General features: G+C 42.3%; 1 protein-coding gene across 5 annotated transcripts in view; it reads right to left on the minus strand.

Annotated features, from left to right (window-relative positions):
• Window positions 1-25,692, minus strand: part of KDM4B (lysine demethylase 4B) — a 124,459-nt gene extending 98,767 nt beyond the window's left edge. For 4 of the 5 annotated variants that reach the window (XM_053463581.1, XM_053463566.1, XM_053463548.1 and 1 more), the window contains exons 1-2: window positions 25,562-25,692; window positions 12,241-12,402 (exon numbers count right to left, since the gene is read on the minus strand). In XM_053463581.1, the coding sequence (XP_053319556.1) occupies window positions 12,241-12,378 (138 nt within the window). In that variant the 5' untranslated portion in view covers window positions 12,379-12,402; window positions 25,562-25,692. The remainder of the gene's footprint in view (window positions 1-12,240; window positions 12,403-25,561) is intronic. The other variant, XM_053463557.1, reaches the window with a different exon arrangement.
• Between the last annotated feature and the right edge of the window lie 1,973 nt (window positions 25,693-27,665).

A 27,665-nucleotide genomic window follows, 5' to 3' on the forward strand; every position in this document is an offset into this window, starting at 1 on the left:
AGGCATTCAGGAGGCAGAGTGGCGTATAGAGGGTTAAAAAGGCATTTCTGGAGGCAGAGTGGCATTAAGGCGGTTAAAAGGCATTTCACAGAGCACTCTGCCTCCAGAAATGCCTTATGCCCCCCATTTAACACTCCCCCGCCCCCCCCCAAAACGGTGCTTCTGACTTCCCTGTCATGTAGCCGGGGTAGCGTGTAGATCCCACACACTTACGCTGCAGCCGGAAGGAGGCGTGGCTAGCACCGGTGCGGCAACGGCACCAGTGCGATGGACGCAGACAACCCCCGCTGCCAGCCACGCCTCCTTCCTGCTGCAGCGGGAAACTGCAGCTCTGTTTATAAGACGACCCCGATTTGCTCTGAAAAAAAAAGACCTCTTCTTATAATCGAGCAAATACGGTATATGTTTGTTAATAGCAATCACACTCCTATCATGCCCAGGCATACCCAGATTCCAGCATGTACTGGTTGCCTGGGCATAATAGGAGTGTGATTGCTGTTAATTATATATATATATATATATATATATATATATATATATATATATATATATATCACACACACACACACAAATAGATTTTTTGTCCAATTTTGGTGTGTTACTTTTAATGTTTTTTTATCGTGAATTTTCCTGACTTTTTCGGTCGGATATTTTCATTTCGGTGCATCCCTAGTGTCGGTGTGGCAGAACGTGTGTGTGTGTGTGTATTTGGTCATCTGTTTCCTGGCACCTACTGTAAGGATAAATGTAACTATTTAATTTTTACTTATCCAGAATAAGGCCCAGAAATCAGTGAGGAAAAGTAAAGGGTTTGTGTTATTTATGCTATTTAAATCTGCATATCTTATTACAAAGGTTTAGCACTAAATTGTGACTTCAGGTGTTCCATGTATGATTACTTTTTTAGTGTACTGATGTACTCCCAATCCCATGACATAAAATTTTATCCTATGTAATTTGCCGAACACTGATGTTCTCTTTATCCAGTACACATCGATGCCAAGGAGTTAAGACTGTCTATTTTATTTATTTGCACGAAAAGGCCCAAAATCCTCAGCACCAGGCCCATGATACTCTCAATCTGCCCAAAAGATTCTAAGTACATTTTTTTTTTTTTTTATCTCATGGACAAAATGTGAGAAATAACGTATATATCATATAATCACTTCAAAAACCCATATTAAATACACTGCATATATAGTTTGAAGAATATTTGCTCATAAAAAGGGTTTTTTTTTACAATTAATAAAAATGTCTCCGGATTTAATTTTAAAAATCAGGTCACCTTATTCTAGAGGCTGCGACAGACATGGTAGTTAAAGGGCAAAATATGAATAACATGCATCTCTACTTCAAAATATATTTAATGGGCCCCAACAGATGCTTCAAAATGCAAAACAGTTTCCTCATGTATAAGACGCGCTTTTTTCTAAAAATGCGGGGTCTATAAACTGGGTGCGTCTTATACAGTGGTTATAGATTGCAGCTACTACGGTACTTCCCAGTAACTCCCTGCAGTCCCACTGCCTATTGGCCCGCCCCTTTCTGACTCACTGTTGATTGGCCCACCCCTTTCCTTATAGCATGCACACTGCTCAGACAGCAACTCATCTAACAGTAAGTATAAAATATTTGGGCCGCTGAAAGTTAAGGTGGGGGTTAATTTAGGGGCAGTTATGGTTGATGGGGTCTTTAGGTTTAATTTATGGGCAGTTAATGGATGGGAGTGATGAGGATGAGTATGAATTTTATGATAATACATTTTTTTTCAAATTTCGGGCCCCAAAATTAAGGTCCGTCTTATACGCAGACTTTTTTGTGGACAGAAGCAGTTTTAATACATTGTCTCATCCTGCTATTCTGTTAAAACATTGAAACATTTGTCTCACTCTGCCACCACGCTGTGTCCGGCCATCTTAAGGTAAAAAAACAACCTAAAAGACATTTTTTGGGATAGAAAGATCACACTATTTACTGACATTTAAGGGGTTATATCTACTGTAATCCCAAAATGTACCACCATATCTTTTAGGTAGTAATAAAAAGAAAAAAATCCTTGATTAAAAAATAACACTGAAGATTTAACCCCTTAATGACAAAGCCCGTACATGTACGGCCTCAAAATGCATTGTTTTCAATGGGTTTAGGTACTGCCCATTGTCCTTAAGGGAGTTGCACTCACTTATGGGGTTATTAGTTTGTATCTCTTCCTCTGACACAATGTCTCCTACATACATTGAATGTAACCAAATGTATACATATGTATGTATTGCAAATTTTGTATTTACTTAATTGACCCCTTAATGACAAGACTTTCTTACTTGCAGTACATTGTGGGTCAATGGCTCTTAACATTTTTCAGTGTTGCTGTGATTTTCTTCTCTCATTTCGTGCACCCACACAAATTATATATTGTTTTTTTTCCAGGACAAACAGGGCTTTCTTTAGATACTATTATTTTTATCATATCATCTAATTACTATAAAAAAGTGATAAAATATGGTGATTTTTTGTTAAAAAAGACTTTTTCTCACTTTTTTTTTTGCTTTTTTCTTTACGTTATGGTGCAATAAGTACCAGTAGCGTTTTGCCATTTCAAAACCATTTTTTCCCCAAAGCTGGTCATTCTGCCCCATGTGCTATTTCGGTTATCTTTGCTGGTATTTTAACCATTTCCATCCACTAATTTTACCACCAGCCTTTGTCAAACTTTATGGTAGTAAATTTGTTTTGTATTTTTTCACACACCTAATTCAGGTATGAATTTACCACTCCTGGTATATGTCCCTTTCAAACAACACCCCAATATGTGTTCAGTATCATCTCCTGAGCGTAGTCATAATCCACATGCATGGGTTTGGGAGGTAAAAGGCCACCTTTGTGAGGTGTGTATTTTTTTGCCATTTAGACATCTGGTCAGTCTGTGCCCACGTCCCATATTTGCGACATCTTTGAAGCCGGCCAATTCAATTTGCCCCATCAAATTATACATTTTTTTTCAAACTAGGCATCCTATGGGCATGTATAATGCCAATATTTACACTCTTTCCATGCGGGAATTTTTGTGAAGCTACAGCGTGAATTGTAGTCATAAAAAACTTATTTTTGTTTATTTTTTTTGGTGACAGTGGGGAATTTTTACATGTTACCATATTTTTATTTATTTATTTATTTACTTTTCCCATTGATTAGTGTGCTGGGCTCCATTGACCTTGCATGGTTGAATGCAGAGTTCTCAAGAGGGTCTGGATAAACCATCTGCGAACTCATAATTCTATTGTTGACGCTATCGGGGTTGGGGGTTGTGTCACTACATGCCTCGATATCGAGGAATGTCAGCAACACCATTTATGCTTAGGAAGCAATTCCGATCGATTCCTAAGCCAGGGCTCGACAAATCCCAGGCGCCTGGAAATTTGTCCTGGCGCCTAGGTTTTGTCAGCCTCTTACATCCAGAAAAAATTGTGGATGTAAGAGGCTGAGTCACCACACGGGGGCGCTGCTGCTGCTGTCTGCCCAGGAGTCTGGGCAGACAGCACAGCCATTCAGAGCCCGCCCCCGAGCCCACTCCCACGGAGTGATCCTGTAGGCTGAAAACGCGGTTGCTGCAAAACCAGCAATCGTGTTTTCAGCTGCCACAGGCAGCTTCAGGGAAGGGGGTTGTGTGTTGATTGGCCTGACCCAACACCCCCCAGCTGCCTGATCGCTCCATGAGAGCGACAGTGCAGCGTTAACTCCTTCAATGCCGTGGCACTTAGGGGTTAATTCCCTGTTTTGTATGGGGCTCTGCTGCTGGTGGTCTGCAGGCAGACCAGCAACAGCAAAAACGAGCCCCACAAGCCCTTTGATGATTCCTGTAGACATGGAAGCCTACAGCAGTCATCAGAGACTCCCCCTGCAATGGCTGGTCTATAGACCAGCAATCGAGTCCCAGCTGCCAGCTTCAGGGACAGGGGAGAGGCTTCTTCGGTCTCCACATGAGTGTGGAGACCAGCCCTAACACCCCCCTGCTGCCTGATCGCTCCGAGAGTGTGTATAACACATTTGTGGCATTGCAGGGGTTAACATTTGTCCCCACAAGCTTGTGGGGACTAAATATCAGTCAATGCTGTGCTCCAATGGAACATCAGCATCGAAAGAGTTAAAAAAAAAAAATAAAAATAAAAAAAAAAAAAAGAACTGACCTGAAATTCCAGGGTGCTTCCAGGTCAAACGCTGTGAGTTTAGTAAGTGGGCTGATGATGATCAGATCACTCCTGACCAACTGTTTAAAAAAATCCTGGCTCCTGACTTTTTTACCTGGCGCCTAGATTCACAACAAATTTGTCAAGCCCTGTCCTAAGCTGTTTTAGTTGTATTTTTCTTCCGGGAAGGGCTTTCCTACCCCGATCCACGGTCACGAAAACGCCGCAATCCCGTATTTTAACTCTTTCCATGTCAGGATTTTTAGCTAATTTTAGCACTTGCTCATAAAACATAGTAGAGGTCTCATATTTCAGTTCAACCCAATACAACTTGTGACAGGGAACAGGGCATGGTGGGGGATAACATATATATATTTCTCACAAAATACTGCAGTGCAATGTATTTGATAACCCCAGGGAGAATGTTTTGTTACCGACAAAATAATGGTGAGGCTAGGTTTCCACTTGGGTTTTTGTCCGGCGTTTTTTTTTTGATGAAAAACGCCAGGAAAACTGCCAAGAAAACTGCCACTGCATTTACCTGCGTTTTGGCGTTTTTTCTGGCGTTTTAGCCTTTCTGTGGAAATTGCTTTTTTTGACCTTAGGCAGTTTTTCCAGCCTTTACAAGTTAGAAGTTTCACCCACCTAAAAGGGATTAGGATAAATGGCAAGTATCTGCCCTCTACTGATGTCATTTACTTGGTAGACCCTTTTGTCTCTTTTCTGTGGTTTGTAAGGCATGCTTTATTCCGAATGTCTGCTCCTCTGGGAAGATTGGCCCCAAATGATGGTGCAAATTGTTTGCTGTTGCTTTTGGCACGCAGGATCCGGTCGCGTATGTTTGTTTGTAATGGCATGTTTGTTCCAAATGGTGTAAAATTCAATATGAACCAGTCCAGGACTTTGTTTTGTGTGAAACTGTTTGTTTTCAGCCTATTTCTCGTAGGACACACAGATACTGGGTCCATCCTCTGCATTGTAACTGTGGAAAAAACGCCATAAAAAACGCCAAGGCAATAAACCCACATGGCTTTTTCATGGCGTTTTTTCTCTCCCATAGACTTCTATTGGAGAAAAAAAGCCAAGATTTCTTGCAAAAAACGCCAGAGTGTCAACATGCTGCAGTTTTGAAAAACTGCCACAGAGCCCAAAAAAGCAGAAAAACGCCAAAGAGGACTGAAAAAACGCCAAACAGAAAAACGCCAAGTGGAAATTGCATTTTGCGATTTCCTATTGAATTACAGCTAACATCTGGCTGCAGCCGTTTTTCACAAAAAAACGCCAGGTGGCGCTATTGGCGTTTTTATAGGCGTTTTTAGCAAAAAAAAAAAACCAATGGAAACCAAGCCTGATACTGTAGTTAAGTTTGGGTCCCTGGGGTGGAGCATTTCGAGAGAAGGGAGGGCCAGTGCCCCACTCCACAGTTTACATGCAGCAAGTGATGAAGCCAGTCCAGGAGTTCTGGTTATCCCAGATAGTTACTCACCTGTTAGCAATGAGCAGCAGGGGATTGCTACAAAAAGAGCCCTGTGAGTTATTCAGGTGAAAAATGATACAAGCAGTGAGTGAAACTGCATTTCTCTCCAAAAAGAATCTACTGAACGGTTCCTAAAGGAAAAGGTCTGTGCTAAATGTTTTTGTTGGTAGCGGGTAAGCCGCCCAATGATAGTTAGTTGATATTTGTCAGTAAGTGCTCAGAGAGCAAGGCTTTTCTTTTTGTTTGTTTTATATTTATGTTTGTTTACAAACCCTTTAACCCCTTCAATCCCAGGAGTTTTTGGTACCTCAAAGCCCAGAGCAATTTTGCCATTTTTGCGGTATGTCGGTTTAGCGATGATTCTCTTTTATTGTGAATAGTGTACCCATGTAAACTATATATTGTTTTTTCAAGGAGAGATAGAGCTTTCTTTTGATACCATAGTTGGATGATTAGCTGAAAATTTATAATGAGAAATTTAGTAAAAACTAGCGAAGATTAGAAAAATAAACTAATTTTTTTTTACATTTTCCCTCTGAATCCTCAAAAAATTAAAATTAGGTAAAGTGATGAAAAAAGTTTATCAATTCATGTGTCCTGATTTCAGAAATACCTAATTTATATAGATTTTCCAGACTTCACCAGGAAGGGAGCATACTATTAGGTGTACAGTTTTGTATAATTTTTATGCCTATGGCTTAATGCAGGCATGTCCAAAGTTCGGCCCGCGGGCCAATTGCGGCCGGACTGATACGGCCCCACAGCTAAGTTGCCCAAATATGGAACTTACGGCCCCCCAGTGAGTCCCCGAGCTCTACTCAGAACTCCTGGGATCTCTCGTTGCGGGACTTGGCGTCATCAGCCTGCACAGGGAGAAGGAAAGCCCAAATCTCGTGACGTCAGAGATTGTGAGATATGGGCTTTCCTTCTCCCTGTGCCGGCACACACAGCCACAAGGGCATCTGATGAAGAAATTGTGTAGGCGAGGGTTAGATTTCAACCCTCGTCTACACACAAACATAAACCCTGTTTAAAGTTACTGTAGACGAGGGTTGAAATCTAACCCTCCCCTACAATTTCTTCATCAGATGTGGCTGTGTGTGCCGACGCAGGGAGAAAGAAAGCCCAAATCTTGCGATCTCGGACGTAGCTAGATTTGGGCTTTCCTTCTCCCTGCGCCGGCACACACAGCCACAAGGGCATCTGATGAAGAAGTTGTAGGGGAGGGTGTCGCGCATCGCGCGGCCAACCGGCCGCCTGCCCGCCAGTGGAGGTCCCGCCCCTGTCCCGAGGAAGCAGGGGAGATATGTCAGCAGGAGAGCCGGCCCCCACACTCGGCGTCCCGTCTCCCCGGCAATCAAGGATACCGGGGAGACGGCTGAAGCGAGGGGGCGATCCCGGCACTCGGTATCACGTCTCCCCGGCGATCGAAGACGTGTGTAATAGGGGACCATTCCCTGCAACCCACGGATCGTCTCCCTGGCGGCCACAGACGCCAGGGAGACGAACCATGAGGAAGAATCCGGACATGGACGGACATGGTTGTTCTTGGTCTCCGCGGTTGTTCAGGTTTCCAGACTGAGCCCTGGACACCAGCAGAGACTGATTGCAGCAGGTAGGGGGTGGAGTTCCACCCTTTATAAACCTGTATACTTGGTGTTATGTTCCTGTTCACATTTTTTTAACTTAAAAGTTGACAGACAAGCTTTATTACTTTGTGTAATGTACTTTACAATGTTCCTGGCATATTTCAGCTTCCTGTTTTTTGATATTAAAGGCAAGAGTGATTTAACACCCGTTTAGATTTGTCATCCAAGTCACAAAATGAAAAGTATGCCGTTTTCAATAAACTTTGCATTTAATTTTAATGGTTCAAAAAATGTCAGGCAAAACGGTCGGCCCTCGCACATGTTCACTTCATCAAATCTGGCACTCTTCGAAAAAAGTTTGGACATGCCTGGCTTAACGGGTTTGGGGGTTGTGAACGGGGGCAGGAGGGTTACACTGGCTAGATGTTATGCTAGGGCAATGGGATGTAAGGGTTTTTTTTTAAAAAAAATTATCTTTTTTTATATATTTTTTTTTTTAAAAATTATTTTAATTTTGTTACATTTTTTTGTATTTTTTATATATTTTCTTTGACCTCCTGAACATGCCAGTGATGTCACAGTGACATCACAGCTCACATTAAAATTTTTTTTTAGTATTCTTTATATTATTATTTTAATGATTTATTTAATATTATTTTTAACCCCTTAACGACAATTGCCGGTCCAGGCATGTGCTTTACGACAATTGACGTGCCAGGACCGGCACGTCTTTAAACGGGTGCAGAAAGCGATCTGTTTTCGCTTTCTGCACCCAAAAAACGTTGCTGAATGCCTCGTCCAGACCATCTAGAGAACTTTGGCTCCACTTGCAGGTTGAATACAGGTAATGCATTCACCATGCAAGTCAATGGAGCCCAGCTTTTTAATCACAGTGTGATTAGTAAAAATAAATTAAAAAATAAAATAAAATTAATAATAATTAGAAAAAAAATAGTAAAATGTAAAAATCATTTCCCACTGATGTCACTATCAGGGGAACCTCCAAGTTGAAAAAAAATGTTAAAAAAAAATTTACAAAAAAGACAAAAAAAAAATAAAATATATATATATAAAAAATATACTTTTGTGAGCAAGTCCTAAAATTAGCATATTAGCTTAAAACAATTCTCGCATGGAAAGAGTTAAAATACTGGCTTATTAAATGCCCGTGGGGTGTCTACTTTTAAAAAAGGTATGATTTGATGGGGTAAATTGAATTGGCCAGGTTCAACAACGTCCCAATTAACGCCCGGGGGAAGTATGGCCACACATCTAATTTCCAATTAGAAAAATGCACACGTACCAAATGTGGCCTTTTAGTTCCCACAAAAATGACACACCCATGCATGTGGGGTATCACTGCACTCAGGAGATGTTGCTGAACACATTATGGGGTGTCGTGTGACAGCGGCATATACCAGGAGCTGTAAATTCATACATAAAGTAGGTGTGTGTGGGAAAAATACACACACAAAAATACTACTGCAAACTTTGAAAAAATGCTGGTGGTAAAATGTGTGCATGCAAAGAGTTAAAATACCAGCATTTAAAATACCCTGTGGTGTCTAGTTTTGAAAAATATATGGTTTTGTTGGGCACACTGAAATGGCCCGGCTCAAAGATGTACCAAATAGGGCATGGGCAGTGGATCCCCAAATGCCAAAGTTCAACATTGAAAAATGCGCATGCCCCAAATGTGGCCCTTTTGGCCCCAAACAGCCAGGCAAAATCATTCATGTGAGGTATCGCTGTACTCAGGAGATGTCGCTGAACACATATTGGGGTGTTTTGTCATAGTGACATATACGAGAACTTTTTAATTCATACCTGAAGTAAAATGTGTGGCAAAACAAATGCAAAAAAATGACTACCACAAAGTTTGACAAAGACTGGTGGTAGATATGGTGCATGGAAAGAGTTAAAATACTAGCATTTGGAATACCCTGGGCTGCCTAGTTTTCAAAAATATATGACTTGATGGGGTAAATTGCATTGGCCGGGTTCAAAGATACCCGAAATGGCACATGGGGGGAAGAATTACCAGATTTGGAAAAAATGGCTTTGAAATAGCAAAACGCTACCTGTACTTATTGCCCCATAATGGGTAGAAAAAAGCAAAAAAAACATAAAAACATTGGGTATTTCTAAACTCAGGACAAATAGTAGAATCTATTTAGCAGGTTTTTTCATTACCTTTTATAGATGAGTAAAAGATTTTTCAACTAAAAGTTAGAAAGTCATTTTTTTCTAAATTTTTCACCATATTTTATACTTTTTTTAGTAGTAAATAATATGATACAATCAAAACAATGTCATCTAAAGAAAGCCCTTCTTGTCCTGAAAAAAACAATATCTAATGTGTGTTGGTTCAGTAAACGGGAAAGAAGAAAATTACAGCTAAACACAAGCAGCGCAGAAATGTTAAAACGGCCATTGTCACGAAGGGTACAAAAAGTAAAATCAGCCTTTGTCACGAAGGGGTTAAATGACTAAGTTTTTTCCAGCTTTTCTGTTACAGGACGGGAGGGGGAGTGAGAGAGATGGTTTCTCACTCCCCTCCCCGCGATCCCCCTGCACCGATCACACTGTGATCTCTATGCAGGTCCTCACAGACCTGCATAGAGATGGCAGCATCTCTGTGCCTCATCGGAGGGCAGGATATCCCCGCAGGGGCTTTCATGCCGGAAGCTGTTAGAGGCGATCGGACAGCAGAAAGCCGGCAAAGCCGGCTTCTGCTGTCAGTGGGGAGTCCAGGCTGTCAAACGACTGCCTGGTCTCCCGTGCAGCGGCAGGGATGTGTCCCCGACGCTGCACGAAGGGCTGGACGTACCGGGACGTCCATAGGGGTTTCTTAGTGGGCGTTTTTTGGACGTCCCGGTACGTCTATAGGGGATCGAAGGGGTTAATAAAAAGGACTACAATTTCTCAAAAAGAATTCAACCTTGTGTTGTATTTTAAACCTTAAGACTGTGTGGTTACATGATCCCAGCTCACAAATTATATATTCCGTAGAAGTGCACCCCTTAAAGATACTTACCTTCCTAGTTGGTCCACTTTCACCACAAATCTAAAGGGAGCATAGAATTGTGAGGTTTTTGTTCTACCTTTTAGATTGCAGGCCTATTTTGGGATAGATTCTCATAAGGCTAACTGGAACAAATAAAGAAAATTAAAATTATTATGCTTCTTCTGAGCACTTAGATACCACATGTGTGTGGTATGTCAGCATTATTCAAAGAGAATTGAGAGGACCCAAAATCATGAAAGTGCAAAGAAGTTTCAACTACAGCAGAACCAGGAAGGGACACCTTATGCTTTTGGAGGTAAAATGACCTCCATCTAAACAACCACATTAACTATATATTCCCTGAAAGCCCAACACCTAAAGATTGCAAAGACATTACCTTTCCATGTGGCCCACCACAAACATAAATCTAATGGGGAAAAAAAATCTTGGGTTTTTCTGTAACTTTTTACATCTCAGGTGCATTTTAGAATGGATGCTACATGCTGGTTTATCTTAAATAAGAAAGAACGCACAAGAAATTATCACCCACTTCTCCTGGTCACAAGGTTCACCAAATCACAAGAGCGCAAAGAGGTTTAATTTTTTTCAGCTAAACCAAGTAGGTGCATCTCATGCTTTTGTGGGTAAAACCATTCCTAAACATAAAAACAATTCCAAAATGTATATTGTGACAGAATGACCTGTCATACAGGCCCCAAGGTACTCAGAGATGGCTCCAGCCTGGCTGCCAAACAGGCAGGAACTCCATTGTGTAAACTAATCCCATTAACAGGATGGCTACCAGGGGGAGATTCAGTAGCTAAAGGGGATTAAAGGTTGAGTTGTCTACATGTACCTGTTTATCATTGTTGATTTATGTTAATGAAGTTCTGTGGCTATATGGTATTGTTTTACAACAATAAACTGTTCATTCCTGCTGTACTCAATTCAAGGTAGTTGTGTGTCTACTTATTGGGTACACATAGCAGGGTTCCAAGGTGCGCATGCTGGCTGGTGCTGGAAGTGATTCTGGGGACAAGAGGAGGATACATGTGGGTGATCTCTGGGAGTTACTACAGCTCTCTTGGTGAACCCATTAACATATATATTCCCCGAAAGTCCGAGGACTTCAAAGATACCCCACTTACCTCCCAAAGTGGACCACAACAACCATAAATCCTTTTTCTTGCACACATGGCATGATTTTTGCTCCTTCCCTGGAATTTGGGGCAATTTTTTTAGTAGATTTTGGTGTGTCTCCTTTCCTGGGTTTATAGTTACATTTTTCAAAAGTGTTTTTAGTGTTTCAGACCCAACTAGTGACCTAAAGTGATCGGGCAGTAATAATGTATTGAAAAAAAAATTACATCTTTTTAATTTCTCTGTGTGTTTGTAGTGTGTGGGGGGGTGGCGACTACCAGGCAGGCAGCAACACTGCCCATTACATGAATATCCAGCCAAGCTTCTGCACAGGAAGCAGCCTGGGAAAATTAACAAGTGGTTTTGGTAAGCAAAAACCTACATGCGTAAAAATAAGATTGTGGTCAGGGGAAATCAGAAAACGTGGCATCCTAATCATATGTGTACACACACACACACACTAGTTCAACTAGTTCAACTGAGAACAGACAAGAGTTAAATTGCTGCACACACTGAGCTCAAGACAGTCCCAAAAATGGATCTTGGGGATAAAAATCTATATCCGTATATGATAGAAATCCAATCAAGAACCGATAAAAAAAGGCAAATTCTCTCTGCACAAGAGCGTGATCATACCACGGATGAATGCTTCAAGCCTTCACAGTCTTCATCAGAGAGGCACAATTGGAATCACTTTGGACAACGATATATAATGCACTAAATATCATCTGTACCATATAAAACAGGAAAAAGAAACTAAAAGCACCAGAAGACAAAAACAGAAGTCTAGAGCTTACCTTTTTCCCCCTTTTCTGCAATAGACATATAAATACATTGCTTTACCTTTGCTAAGCCAGCTCGATGTGCACCCTGAGATTCTATGTACACCATATATTTTCCAAAATCCTGGAATTCCTCCCAGGTGGGTTTAAATGTCATGATTTTACAACTGGGATTCTGCAGAGGTGCCTCTGACTCCATGATGAATAATTCACTAGACGATATCTAAAAAAGTAATACATTTATTAATAACAGAAGAAACATTAACACACACAAATATGTATTACACACTCCACTAGATATTGAAATAAACGCAGCTACTGATACATTATATATACGTTTCTACAAATACATGAATATACCAGATAAGTAATATTAAAACAAGCTGTTTTAAAAAATGTCCACAATACCCATTTTACATGAAATACATATACTGCACAGGCAGACAAATTTGGTTCCCATACACTAACATACATCTACACTCTAACACCATACAGTAACAAACGCACGCTAACATCTTATGCTCACAAACACCTCAGTAATACACACTAGGGCTGAAACAACTAATCGATAAAATCGATAATAATCGATAATGAAAATCGTTGTCAACGAATTTCATCATCGATTAATCGGATCCATTTTTATCGATTATAAAAAGAGGTTTTTTTCAGAGCAAATGCTCTAAAAAACTCCTCTCCTTATATAATCCGACCTCAAACAGAGATCGGATTATAACACCGGAATCCAGATCCCCCGCAACGCTGCAGGAGACCTGGATTCCCCTCACTGTCGGCCGGTCTCTCACTTCCGTCTCTCTCCCCCTCCCATCTGCCTCCTCCCCCCTCCCATACATCACTCTGCGTCTCTACCCGGCACCGTTACTGACAGGCACTTTCCCTGCAGCTTCATAGAAGCCTCAGTGTAAGTGAAGGTGAGTAACGGAGTCTGTCTGTGCGATGCAGACCCCCACCGGCTGACAGAGAATCATCCTCTCTGATAGCCGGTGAGGGTCTGCATCGACAGACTCCGTTACTGCCCTTCACTTACACTGTGGCTTCTATGAAGCTGCAATGAAAGTGCCTTCAGTAACGGAGCCGGGTAGAGAGGCAGAGCGGTGTATGGGAGGGGGGAGGAGTCAGAGGGGTGTATGGGAGCCACCCTCCAATACACCACTCTGGCTCCTCCCCCTCTCATACGCCACTCTGCCTCTCTACCCGGCTCCCTGGTGTCTTGTCAGAAACGGAGGTTCACAGGAGGCAGAGTGGAGTATGGGAGGGGGAAGGAGGCAAAGTGATGTATGGGAGGGGGAGGAGCCAACGTGATGTATGGGAGGAGGCAGAGTGGAGTATGGGAGAAGCCAGAATGGAGTATGGGAGGGGGAGGAGCCAGAGTGGTGTATGGGAGGAGGCAGAGTGGAGTATGGGAGGGGAGGAGCCAAAGTGATGTATGGGAGGGGAGGAGGCAGAGTGGTATATGGGAGGGGGAGGAGGCAAAGTGATGTATGGGAGGGGAGGAGCCAAAGTGAGGTATGGGTGGGGGAGGAGGCAGAGTGGTGTATGGGAGGGGGGAGGAGGCAGAGTGGAGTATGAGAGGGGGGAGGAGCCAGAGTGGTGTTTGGGAGGGGGAGGAGCCAGAGTGGTGTATGGGAGGGGAGGAGCCAGAGTGGTGTATGGGAGGGGGAGGAGCCAGAGTGGTGTATGGGTGAGTTATAGTGGTGTATGGGGGGTATTATGAATTTTTAGGGCATATAGGGGGTATAAGGCATATGGATATTAGGCATATCAGGGGGGCATAAACATATCTGGGGGTAAAAGGTATATCAGGGGGCTCAGTGGCATATAGGGGGTATAAGACATCGATATTAGGCATATCAGGGGGGCATAAAACAAATCTGGGGGTAAAAGGTATTTCAGGGGGCTCAGTTGCATATCACTGGCATATAAGGAGTATAAGGCATATCAGGGGGCATAGTGGAATCTGGCATATAAGAGGTATAAGGCATATATGGGGCAGAGTGGCAAGCTGGGGGTCAGATGTGCATAACTGGGGGCAGTTTGGTAAATAAAAAAATTTAAACAAGGCTTTTTTCTCAGTTTTTATTAAATATGAAAAATAGTTAACATATGAATTAATATTTACTAATAACTTTGTATTAAAACCTAGTTTGAGAAGCACTGTGTTTGGGTTCTTGTAGCTTTTATTATTATGTCAGTAAAATAAGAAGGTGAATAGAGAGAGGCCATTGCAATAAAGAGATGAAAGTGTAAATTGTACGTTTTTTATTGCAATTTTTCTTCAATTTAAAATAATGTATTTTTTTATCCGATTAATCGACAAAATAATCGGCCAACTAATCGATTATTAAAATAATCGTTAGTTGCAGCCCTAATACACACACTAACATTTTATGCTTATGTACACACATGCTAACACCATACACTAATACACACACTCATCTTAATGCTATTGCCTCCGAAACTTCAGTGGTGTTGCTGAAATGCATCACAACCGCCACTGTGAGACTGTGCCACTCGCAAGATGTCCTTTGAAAAAAAAAAAAAGAAAGTGAAAGTTTTCCAGAGGGTCTATCTATACCCTCTTGAGAACTGCGGCTCCCCTTGCAGGTTGAAAACAGGTACCGCATTCAACCATACAAGTCAATGGAGCCTAGAATTATAATCACAATGTGATTACTAAAATATTTAAAGAAATTTTAACCCCGTAATGACAAGACTGTTTCTTACTTGTTGTACATTTTGGGACAAAGGCTTTTTTTCAACGTTGCTGTGATTTTCTTCTCTCATTTTGTGGACCCATACACATTATATGTTTTTTTTTCAGGACAAGTAGAGCTTTTTTCAGTTACCATTATTTTTATCATATCATCTAATTTACTAATAAAAAATTATAAAATATGGTGATTTTTTGTTAAAAAAATAAATAAAAAACAGACTTTCCTCACTTTTTTTTTAAAAAAATGTTTACTCATCCAAAAAAACTGCTAAATAGATTATACTATTTGTCCTGAGTTTAGAAATACCCAATGTTTTGGGATTTTTTGCTTCTTTCTGCACGCTATGGGGCAATTATTACAAGTAACGTTTTCCCCCCAAATCTGGTCATTCTGCCCCATGCGCTACTCCGGGTATCTTTGAAGCCGCCCAATGCAATTTACCACATCAAATCAAGCACTTTTTTTTTATAATGCAAATATTTAAACTTTTTACATGCAGGAAAATTTTTGTGAAGATATAGTGCTAATTGTAGGACTTGCTCTTAAATATATATATATATATATATATATATATATATATATATATATATATATATTTGCACTTTTTTGGTGAAAATGGGGAATTATTTTTACATGTTACCATATGATTTTAAATTTATTTTTTGTAACGCACAGCGAGTTTGGAGACACTGATGCTGGTGGAACACAGGGAGCAGACAAGTACAAGGTCTAGCCGAGGTCGGGGTACCAGAGGTCACAATAAAAGATAAGCAAGCTGGGGTCAGGAATCCAGAGGTCAAACACTGAAGACAAGAACTAAAATGTGCACTGAGGAGTAACACTATGAAACATAGGTACGACCATCAGAGGGCAAGGTCTAAGTGTCCACTGAGGGTTTATAAATGGATGGGAAGTGACTAAGCACCAATTGCAGGTTTTGGCGCCAAAATATCTGATGTCACTTCCCATCTGGTGGAATCTGGCGGCCATCTTGAGTGTGGCAAGACCTTAACCTATAAGTATAGGTGCCTGCAGTTACCAGCTGACGGAAGGGGGTCTCCCTCTCCTCGGTACCGGCAGTTGAGGCTGCTGGGTCCCCCTCTTCTCCGTGGTGGTGGCTACTGATGCAGATAGGTGACATTTAAAAAAACATATTTATTTATTTTTATTTTTTTTTTTACTAATCACACTGTGATTAGTGAGCTGGGCTCCATTGACCTAGCATGGTTGAATGCAATAACATGCATTCAACCTGCAGGAGGAGCTCAAGAGTTCTCAAGAGGACTGGATAGACCCTCTGTGAACTCATTTGTCAGTTGGTGACGCCATCTTGTGATCGGGGTAGGGGGGTTGTGTTCCTACCTGCCTCAATATCGAGGCATGTCAGCAATACCGTTTAAACCTGGTATAATTTGTGTCAAGAAAAATAAATAAATAAGAAAAAGAGAAGGGGGAGCAGGGCCAGATGTCAAAATTCCAAGTTAAATAATGCACACTTCCTAAATGTGGCCTTTTATTCAAAAAATGCAACAAATCCATGCATGGTTGGTAACACTGTACTCAGGAGATGTTGCTGAATACATATTGGGGCCTTCTTTGACAGTGACATACACCAGGAACTGTAAATCCATACCAGGGCAATTTTTGTGATAACCTTTTTTTTTTTTAAATTACCGTATTTGCTCGATTATAAGACAAGGTTTTTTCCAGAGCAAATGCTCTGAAAAATACCCCTCATCTTATAATCGAGGTCGTCTTATAATCAGACTTCAAATAGGTCTGACTATGAGACTAAGATCCAGATTCCCCACAGCGATGCAGGGGACCTGGATCCTCCTGGTCCCGTCCCCCCAACTTACCGGTGCATCTGAGTCCCCGGTGCTTAGTCTGGGCAGCGTGTAGAGCTCTACCTGATTCGTGTAGACAACTTCTGCTGCAGCTCTACACGCTGTCCGGACTAAGCACCGGGGACTCAGAAGCACCGGTAAGTTTGGAGGAGGAGGGAGTGTTAAATGGGGGGCATAAGGCATTTCTGGAGGCAGAGTGCTCTGTGAAATGCCTTTTAACCACCTTAATGCCACTCTGCCTCCAGAAATGCCTTTTAACACCACTCTGCCTCCTGAAATGCCTTATACCTCCCTATATGCCACTCTGCCCCATAATATGCCTTTTAACCCCCTAAAGGCCATATAGTGGCATATAGGGGTATAAGGCAATTCTGGAGGCAGAGTGGCACATATGGGGTTAAAAGGCATATCATGGGGCACAGTGGCATTTAGAGGGTTAAAAGGCATATCATGGGGCACAGTGCCATATAGGGTGTATAAGGCATTTCTGGGACAGAGTGGCAAGCCTGGGGGCAGATGTGCATAACTGGAGGGCAGGTTGTAAAAAAAAAACAAAATAAAAACAAAATATTTTTCTCAAATCATAGCTTTTATTAACAAACAATTGTTCACATAGTTTACATGAATTAACATTTACTGGTAAAACCTTTTTCCTATAGGGTCGTCTTATATTCAGGTTTTTTTTTCCTAAATTAATATTCAGATTTTGGGGGGTCATCTTATAATCAGGGTCGTCTTATAATTGCGCAAATACGGTACTACCACAAAAGTATGACAAAGGATGGTAGAATCACATACCTCCCAACATTTCAAAATGTGAAAGAGGAACACTATTTTTTTTTTATCTCGCGGAACTCAGACACAAGCAATTGCACTTTACAATGTCGCGCTTGCATCGCCACTTAAAACATAGTTACATAGTTATATAGGCTGAAAAAAGACATGCGTCCAAGTTCAGCCTTTCCTATATCTGTTAATTTGTTGCTGTTGATCCAAAAGAAGGCAAAAAACCCCAGTTTGGCTCTTTCCAATTTTGCACTAACCAGGGAAAAAATTCCTTCTTGACCCCAAAATGGCAGTCAGATTTCTCCTTGGATCAATAAACTGTTTCCCCATAATTAAAGATTATTTACCCCCCGAATATTATGTTTTGCCAAGTATCCATCCAGTTGCAGTTTAAACTTGGGCTGCAACAACTAATGGATAATGAAAATCGTTGACAACGATTTTTATTATGGATTAGTCGAATCGATTTTTATCGATTCTAAAAAGAGACCTGCATAGAGATCCCAATGCAGGGGGATCGCGGGGAGGGGAGTGAAAAACCATGTCTCTCACCACCCCCTCCCGTCCTGAAACGGAGAAGCAGAAAAAAAAACCTGTTAATTCATTTAAAATAATTAAAAAAATAATGCGAGCTAAGTGATGTCATTGTGACATCGCTGGCATGTTCAGGAGGTCCCTAAAAGGATAATCATAAAAAATTAAAAACCTTACATCCCATTGCCCTAGCATAACATCTAGCCAGTATAACCCTCCTGCCCCCGTTCACAACCCCCAAACCCGTTAAGCCATAGGCATAAAAGTGATACAAAAAAACGTACACCTTATAGTATGCTGGGAAAGTATGGAAAATCTATATAAATTAGGTATTTCTGAAATCAGGACACCTGAATTGATAAACTTGGAGGGGGTTTTCCATCACTTTACCTAGTTTTGTGAGGATTCAGAGGGAAAATTTAAAACATTAGGTTTTTTTTGTAATTGTCGCTAGTTTTTACTAAATTTCTCATCCTAGATTTTCAGCTAATCAACTATGCCAACTATGGTATCAAAAGAAAGCTCTACCTCTCCTTGAAAAAAACAATAAATAGTTTACATGGGTAAACTATTCACAGGAAAGGGGAATAATCACTAAACCGACATACCGCAAAAATGGCAAAATTGCTCTGGGACTTGAGGTATCAAAAACCCCTGGGATTGAAGGGGTTACTGAACCTATGTTTTCATTTTCCTCTCTTTGGCAATCACTCTTTCATGTTCTAGTTTAGCCCATCTAATCACCTTTTTGCATGCTTTATTGGCTTCCTTATATCTTATATAGGATGCCTCTGATTCGTCTGATTTAAATGCTGTAAAAGCCATTTTCTTATTTTTAATTTTCTGCTTAGCGTCGCCACTAAACCACAACGGTTTCAAATTGTTTCTTTTATATTTGTTTCCTAGTGGTACATACTGGGAAGTGTACCCTGCTAATATTTGTTTAAAAATACTCAATTTTTCCTCAGTGTTTTTATCCCTGAAGAGTTTTTGCCAGTCAATAAGTTGCAAAGCTGCCCTTATCTTATTGAAATTGGCCTTTTTAAAATTATATGTTTTAGTATTCCCCATGGGCAATTTCTTTTTTGAGTTTATTTCAAGACACCATATTGTGATCACTATTACCCAAGTGCTCCCCCACTTGAATGTTAGACAAAACATCAACATTGTTTGTTATCACCAGATCCAGACAAGAATCCTTCCTAGTTGTTGCTTGTACCAGTTGTGACATGAAGGTGTCATTTAACAGGTTCAAAAACCTCAACCCCCTTGCAAGACTACTAGTCACTCTATTCCAATTTATGTTCGGGTAATTCAAATCCCCAATAATTAACGTGTTACCCAGAAGTGCAGGTTTCTCTATTTGCTCTAACAGCTGCTCTTCCTCATCGTTATTAACATTAGGTGGTTTATAACATATCCCAACCAGTAGTTTACCGTATTTATCGGCGTATAACACGCACTTTTTTAACTAAAATATGAAGCTGAAACCCTACCTGCGTGTTATACGCCGATAAATCCTAGAGCCAGTGGCGGAACTACAGGGGTCGCAACTGCGACCGGGCCCTGGAGTTCTGCCAGTCAGGGGGGGCCCAAGGGGTGCCGAGCGGTTGCTGAAGACGACCGCTCGGCAACTCTCGGGCCCTCCTGACTGACAGAAATCCAGGACTCCTCTGCTGGCGGCCGTCGCCGCCTGCCTCAGCCGCCTGCCTCAGCCGCCGCCGCCTGCCTCAGCCTCAGCCGCCTGCCTCAGCCTCAGCCGCCTGCCTCAGCCGCCTGCCTCAGCCTCAGCCGCCTGCCTCAGCGCTTCAACTCCTGTGTTGGAAGCGTGAGGCGTTTGTCTCGGGTGGCGGCGCTCAGCAGTGAAGCGCCGGCACCCGAGACAAACGCCTCACGCTTCCAACACAGGAGTTGAAGGTAAGTGACCGGGGTGGGGTTAGGGAGAGAGAGGGGAGATCCTGAGAAGGGGGGTTAGGGTGTGTGTGTCTGAGTGTGTGTCTGAGTGTGTTTGTGTGTGTCTCTGAGTCTGTTTGTGTCTGTGTCTTAGTGTGTGTCTATGTCTTAGTGTGTGTGTATGTCTTAGTGTGTGTGTGTGTGTGTGTGTCTGAGTGTGAGTGTGTCTTACTGTGTTTGTGTCTGAGTTTGTGTGTGTCTGAGTGTGTGTGTGTCTGAGTGTGAGTGTGTCTTACTGTGTGTGTGTCTTACTGTGTGTGTGTGGTTTCCCAGATAGCAGATAGATGGTTTTTTTTGTTCAGTTTTTTTGTTCAAAAATGGGGGTGCGTGTCATACACCAGTGCGTGTTATACGCCGATAAATACGGTATTTCCTTTTTTTTGCCCCAAGTTGATATCTACCCATAAAGCTTCCACATTTCCCTTGTCGCATTCAAGATGCTTAATATTTGACTTTAGCTCGTTGTTAACATACAAGCATACTCCACCTCCCTTCCTTCCTGCTTTTTCTGTCCTTCCAATATAACCTATGCAACCTTTTAAGTTAACTGCCCAGTCATGGGTCTCATCCCACCATGTTTCTGTTATGCCTATTATATCATATTGCTGAGTGTATGCTATTGCCTCTAGTTCCCCCATTTTGTTATTTAGGCTCCTTGCATTAGCAAGCATACATTTAATATTATCCTGATTCTCTTAAATTTTATGAGAATTTTTATTAACACATACCTCCTCTGTTCTGATCTTGCCCCTCCCCATCTCCACCCACCCTGTTCTGATCTGAAGCCCCTCTCTTTTCTGTGCTATCTCCATTTTCAAGATCTCCATGCCCCCCCCACCACTAGTTTAAAAACCCCTCCAGCCTTCTAACCATCCTCTCCCCTAGCACAGCAGACCCTCTTCTGTTTAGGTACAATCCATCACCGCTATAAAAATTGTACCCAAGTGCAAAATCAGCCCAGTGCTCTAGAAAGCCAAAACCCTCCTTCCTACACCATGACTTTAGCCACGCATTAAGCTCCCTAATCTCCCACTGCCTTTCTACTGTTGCGCGTGGCACAGGTACTATTTTCTGAAAATACTGCCTTGGAGGTCCTTTTCTTCAGTTTATCTCCCAATGCCCTGAAATCATTTTTTAGGACCTTCCATTTTCCACGGACTTTGTCATCGGTACGAATATGGACCACGACAGGTCTTCCCCAGCCCCTCCCAATAATCCATCCCCTCTGTCAGCAACATGCCGCACCCTGAGCACCCGGGAGACAGTAAACAGTCTGGTTGAGCCTATCTACTCTCTTAATAATAGAGTCCTCTACTGTCATGATTGACTCATGGAATATAGTGAATGCATGGAAGGTTAACCCAGCAGAGGTGGTTAGTTTCTTTGTTTAAGCATTCAATGAGTTAATCTGAGGTTGACTTGTGTTTCTTTGTGCATGCCCTCTGTATCTGTTCTGGCAAGAGGTGTCATCTTCCCAAAGGACCCTTGTGGTGATTCATGGCCTAACAGATAAGGACCCTGAGTTATAGGAATTCCATTCCTATCTTAAGTGGAGGGGTTTCTGTCACGGACAGGGCTATCGGCCGAGCCGCGACGTGGGAATACGGGCGTAACAAGGGTCAAACGCCAACCAGACTTCCGGCGCGTTTGGTCACTTTCCCCCGCAGGGCACCAAGCAACCACCACCAACCCCAACCAGTCACCCCAAAACTCCCAGTGTAAAACACGCTGCCACCACCAAGAACTTTAAAACCGGGCGTCTTAGGTTACCCAAAAACAATCAGACTGCGATAACTACACAATCCCCAAACTGATATCTATATAGTTAACCACTTAGTAACGTGACCTATCGATATATATATACAAAAGGCTATCTCTAGGCTGAGTTCGATTAGAGAACAAAGACAGAACTGATTAAAAACGTTTAATCTGAGCATAAAATGGGTCACAGTGCCGTTATACAAAAATGCATATAAAAAGAGACATAGACTTAGATAGTACAAAACAGTGTAAAATAAAAGGGATAAAACAGAGTATCATACCACACTTCCTTGGAACCTTGATGTTGTCTCTGTGATGGTAAAAACAGGCTCTCCCTCCATTACCAATTGCCCACCTTTTTATCCCCCCCCCAAGACCGCCCTTTTCCTGTTACCTGAGCAAGGGGATGGGAGTAGGGGGTTCAGAACTATGACCTTCTGAAGGCGGGGTTATATCTTCTCAACTTTAGTCTGGGATCACAAAATATGTAATATAACGCTGGCTGAGCTTGGCATAATTATGACACCAGGATCATCATAATTCTCTGGTCCTAGTGATCATTTTCATACCAAACTCCACACCCGTATCAGTTAGCACAAGGACACGTTCGCATAACACTTGTTATGGTCATGCCTGCATGGCGTGTTTGGTCTCCCTGAAACCAGCACATCACAGGCATAAGGATGCAATGTATGATGGGGCCCAAAAGTTATGTACTCATCATATTTTGGACATTATGCATTTATTAATTTTACCCTGTGTCCATTGATACCCTGTCTCCACACCCCAGGGAGATGTTGCCAGGATGTCTGGCCTTTCACTCTTCCACAGGAATCCCTTCCTGTCCCAGGTGACAATACCCAGCATGGGGTAATCAAGTCTTATTTTGGGTTCTGGCTCCAAAAGGAAAGGTGTGAACAAATGTTACTGGACCTAGCATCAGTCAAATCCCTTAACCCATTCAGTGCCAAGCTCCAGTTACTCATGCCGTGGCATGACAGTTTCCATCACCTTTACCCCACCATAACTTATTGGCACATCAAAGATGGGAACCAATTCTTGGAAAAGGTGTCATATAATTGGTGATGTGGTCAGGAGTGTTTCCTTGAAACAGAGTCTGATTTAGAGACAATGCAGCGACCTCAAAGCAGAACTCCATTGAGTCTTTAAGGCCGGAGACTCCACCAATGGGAATGGTTGGTTTTTTTTCCGATAGCTGAGCTATTTGGACGTCAACCTTGGGGGCTTATCCCAACGCTCTTCACTTTGGAGCCTGAATAGGCGTTTAAAATGCCTGGAGAGAAAAGCCCTCTTCCCCGGGTATTTCCATTCTCTTTCCATAAGTTGCTTCAGCTTGGGAAGGACAGGAAAGCCCTTGATTTTATTAACCTCTTCGTCCGATAAAATACAAGTCACCTCCTTGGTGAATTTCCAAAGTTCTTAGGGAGGAAAAACGGCCTCATCCTCCGAACTGTACGATGTTGTAGAGCCTGAGGACTGAGAGATTTCACCTGATGATAGATCCAATCTGGAGGATGATCGAGATCTTTTGCGTTTGCAGGAGGATTTACTCGAAACCCTGGACTGAGCTTGAGCTGCAGAAACCTGAAAAGCCTCAAAAGGTCTGTGCTAGGTTTTCCCGAAACCATCCCAGGAAGGATTGCAAGTCTTTCTGTTTGCCTTTAGAAAGTTGCTCTGCCGAGCAGGCATTACACATCTTTTTCCTGCATCCGTCAGGAAGAGGGGTAGCACACTCAGAGCAAGCCGCATGCTTTGATTTAAAAGTGGCCTTCCTAGGAATGGGAGCAGGTTTCTTGTCTTTATCCCCCGGAGAAACTGGACTAGACATCCGGGTGTCCAAGTATATGGTTTGATGGGGTAAATTGCATTGGCCGGCATCATAGATACCTGAAATAGCACATGGGGCAAAATGACCAGCTTTGGGGGGAAATAGTTTTGAAATAGCAAAACACTGCTAGTACTTATTGCCCCATAACGTGCAGAAAAAAGCAGAAAAGCCATAAAAACATTGGGTATTTCTAAACTCAGGACAAATAGAATCTATTTAAGTTTTTTTTTGTTTTTTTTTTTTTTATTAGCTTTGTGTGTCCTGAAAATAACAATATATATAATATGTGTGGGAGCACACCATGAGAAAGAAGAAAATCACAGCTAAACAGCAACACTGAAAAATGTTAAGAGCCATTGACCCACAATGTACTACGAGTAAGAAACAGTTGTGTCATTATGGGGTTAATGCTGCAGTAGGCCCCTTGTAAGCCTCCCTGACCAGTTTTCTCCTCATCTTTTCATCAATTCTGGAGGAACATCCAGTTCTTGGTAATGTCTTTGTTGTGCCATATTTCCTCCACTTGATGATGACTGTCTTCACTGTGTTTCATAGAATATCTAATGTTCTGGAAATTCTTTTGTACCCTTCTCCTGACTGGTATTTTTTCAACAATGGGATCCCTTTGATGCTTTGGAAGTCCTCTGCGGGCCATGGCTTTTGCTCTGAGATGCAATTAAGCTGGGGTCGAGAGGGGCGGCTGCTACTGACTGCTGGGTGTCCCCAGCGATCCGTAGCAGCCACTCCCCCTCAATTCCGTGCACGTGATCGTTTTGAAGCGAATCATGAGCACGGAATTAAAATATATATTTATTTTTAAACTGCGGTCTTCATGGGAAGACGCAGTACGTGAACGCCAGTCCTGAAGGGGTTAATCACTGTCACTTTAAATGATGGCAGGTGTGTAATGACTGCTATTTAACATGAGTTTGAATGTGATTGGTTAATTCTGAACAGAGCCCCACTTATAAGGTGTGCACTTTTATGCAACCAGGTTATTGGGGGGGGGGTTCCTCTCAAAGATTTCAGCTTGTTTTGCAATTGAATTGTTCACGTTATTGGTCACATTAAAAGTGGAAAAAGTTCATGATTTATCTTTGTCTCATTCTTTAAAAATCACAAGAACCTGGCATTTTAACAGGGGTGTGTAGACTTAATATCCACTGTACCTCCATTCTTAGATGAGAACACAATCAAAGCATGCTCCTGCAGTAACATCATGCAACCGCACAAACACATACTTTATACTGTCCTCACCCTATCAGCCTTTGTATCACATGGAAATTAAGTCTTCCCAGCAAGAATTATGAGCGAGGCCAAACTTTACTTGATTAAATTACTTTTTTACAATGTCCGTGGCATACACGAGTACTGACATTTCTAATGCATTATTGAGGTGTTAAATTCAATAATAAAATGTGAGTGGAACAGCACCTTCAAAATCCTTTAATGCTACAATGGTTTATGCAATGCCAGCAGATTTAACGCTGTACAACTGCGATTAATGTAAAATAACTACATCTTTAAACAAAAATGACATTTAGGAGAGACTGCATGATTAAAGTTAACAAGTCTACATTCAACTATAGTTAAATTGGTCTTTCCGGTATTATCTGATTTGAGTCTGCATACTAAAATATAATACTTAACTGATTCTGAATATTATCGCTGTGCATCATAGCCTTTTAATACAAGATGTCATGTTTATGGAAACCACACGACAAAAAAATACAAAATGAAACACGCTAAAAGCCGCGTTTAAACATAATCCTTCTAAAAACGCAAGGTGTCACAGAAAGTATACATCGGACAAAGACAGACCATTATCATTTACAGTTCCGCCATTGGTTAATCAGATGACCCATTCAACTCTATATACGTACACCTACAAATAACGTATGGAAAGGTTTTATTACGTACAGGTAACTTGCCCCCACTACCTCCTTCAGCCTCGCGTAATCAAAACCGTTCCCCGGTGTTTGCAGCGTGTTGTCACTCAATTGCTTCTTCTATCTTTCCGGTTTAAATCGGCCTTAAACATAGCACAGGCCTCAACTGCCTTGTCCCCGCCTATTGAGCGTGTCTATTGGCCGGACATCCAAAGCCTTCTCACGATATCACGCCACGATTGGTTTGATCAAGTAAGGGCTACGCTTTAAGCAACGCCTCTGGTTCCTGTTATCTACAGTGGTCAACAATGTTATATTTGAATGGTTTACCGTTGAGATGCGATCGCACGACCTCCGTGCTAAATTATTATCTGACGAATACCCCTGAAGATAAAAATCGTATCAACAACGTAATATCAGATAGCGCGAAACTGTAAATATATATACACATACTCATAGAAAATCGTCCACTGGCTACCTAGCCGTGATTCTTGCGGTAACGCCCAAGGCTAATAGAGTGTAAGTGAAACCGTAATCACAACGAAAACCGGGAGGGCGCAAGGTGGTATGTAACGGTAGGAATAATTTATGTTGATTGAAACGTTGTAGGAGATGGGGGTAAGGCAAAGGAGTTACGGAGGAGGCGTGTGTTAATCTGACATAGTTTTACTAGTAAGTGGGATTGGAGTAGCGGCCATTTTGTCCCTAGTCAGACTTTAGTTTTTCGGTATGTATATGGCCTAAATTAAGTTTTTCACCATTCAATGAAAGGAACAAGCTTCTTTTTTATTAACCAAAACATAAACCTCAACTTTAACCCCTTCAATCACTGGTTTTTGGTACCTCAAGTCCCGGAGCAATTTTGCCATTTTTGTGCTATGTCGGGTCAGAGATTATTGTCTTTTCCTGTGAATAGTGTACCCATGTAAAATATATACCATATTTGCTCGATTATAAGACGAGTTTTTTTCCAGAGCAAATGCTCTGAAAAAATACCCCTCGTCTTATAATCGGGGTCGTCTTATAATCAGACCTCAACTAGGTATGACTATGAGACTAAAATCCAGATCCCCCACAACGATGCAGGGGACCTGGATACACCTGTCTTTCTCCGCCCCACACACACACTTACCGGTACTTCTGAGTCCCCAGTGCTTAGTCCAGGCAGCGTGTAGAGCTCGACGCAATTCGCGTACACAACTTACCCTGCAGCGGGAGGAGGTGCGGTTAGCACCAGGGGCTGTCTGCGGCCATCGCGCAGACCTTCCCCGGCTGTCAGAGATCAGAGTTCCCCGTGATCTCTGACAGCCGGGGAAGGTCTGCGCGATGGACGCAGACAACCCCCTGCTGCTAACCGCACCTCCTCCCGTCTGCAGCGAATCGCGTAGAGCTCTGCACTAGGGCTGCAACTAATGATTGTTTTAATAATCGATTAGTTGGCGAATTATTTTTTCGATTAATGAATTTACACTTTCATCTCTTTATTGCAATGGCCTCTCTCTATTCACCTTCTTATTTTACTGACATAATAATAAAAGCTACAAGAACCCAAACACGGTGTTTCTCAAACTAGGTTTTAATACAAAGTTATTAGTAAATATTAATTCATATGTTAACTATTTTTCATATTTAATAAAAACTATGAGAAAAAAAGCCTTGTTTACATTTTTTTTATTTACCACGCTGCTCCCGGTTATGCACATCAGACCCCCAGCTTGCCACTCTGCCCCCATATATGCCTTATACCTCTTATCTGCCAGATTCCACTGTGCCCCCTGATATGCCACTGTGCCCCTGATATCCCTTATACTCCTTATATGCCAGTCAGGGCCGGCCTTTGGGGTGTGCGACCTGTGCGACCGCACAGGGCGCCACACTCCAGGGGGCGCCGCCGCGGGGTCCGCTGCCGCCAGTAGCGTACCTAGCGGGGGGGGGGGGCGGTTAGCACCGGGTGGCGCTCATCAGGGGGGCACCCGGCACCCCTCCAGAGACGGACAGTAATGTCCGCCGCTGGAGGAGCAGCCTCGCAAGGGAGCAGTATCGGAGGTCTTTAACAGACCTCCGGCTCCCTTGAGTGATTTTAGTCCGGGGTTTGTTGTCAGATCCCGGCGCACAACACTGAAGCCGCGCCCACC

This window comes from Spea bombifrons, chromosome 1 (assembly GCF_027358695.1).
Source record: "Spea bombifrons isolate aSpeBom1 chromosome 1, aSpeBom1.2.pri, whole genome shotgun sequence".
NCBI classification, from domain to species: Eukaryota; Metazoa; Chordata; class Amphibia; order Anura; family Pelobatidae; genus Spea; species Spea bombifrons.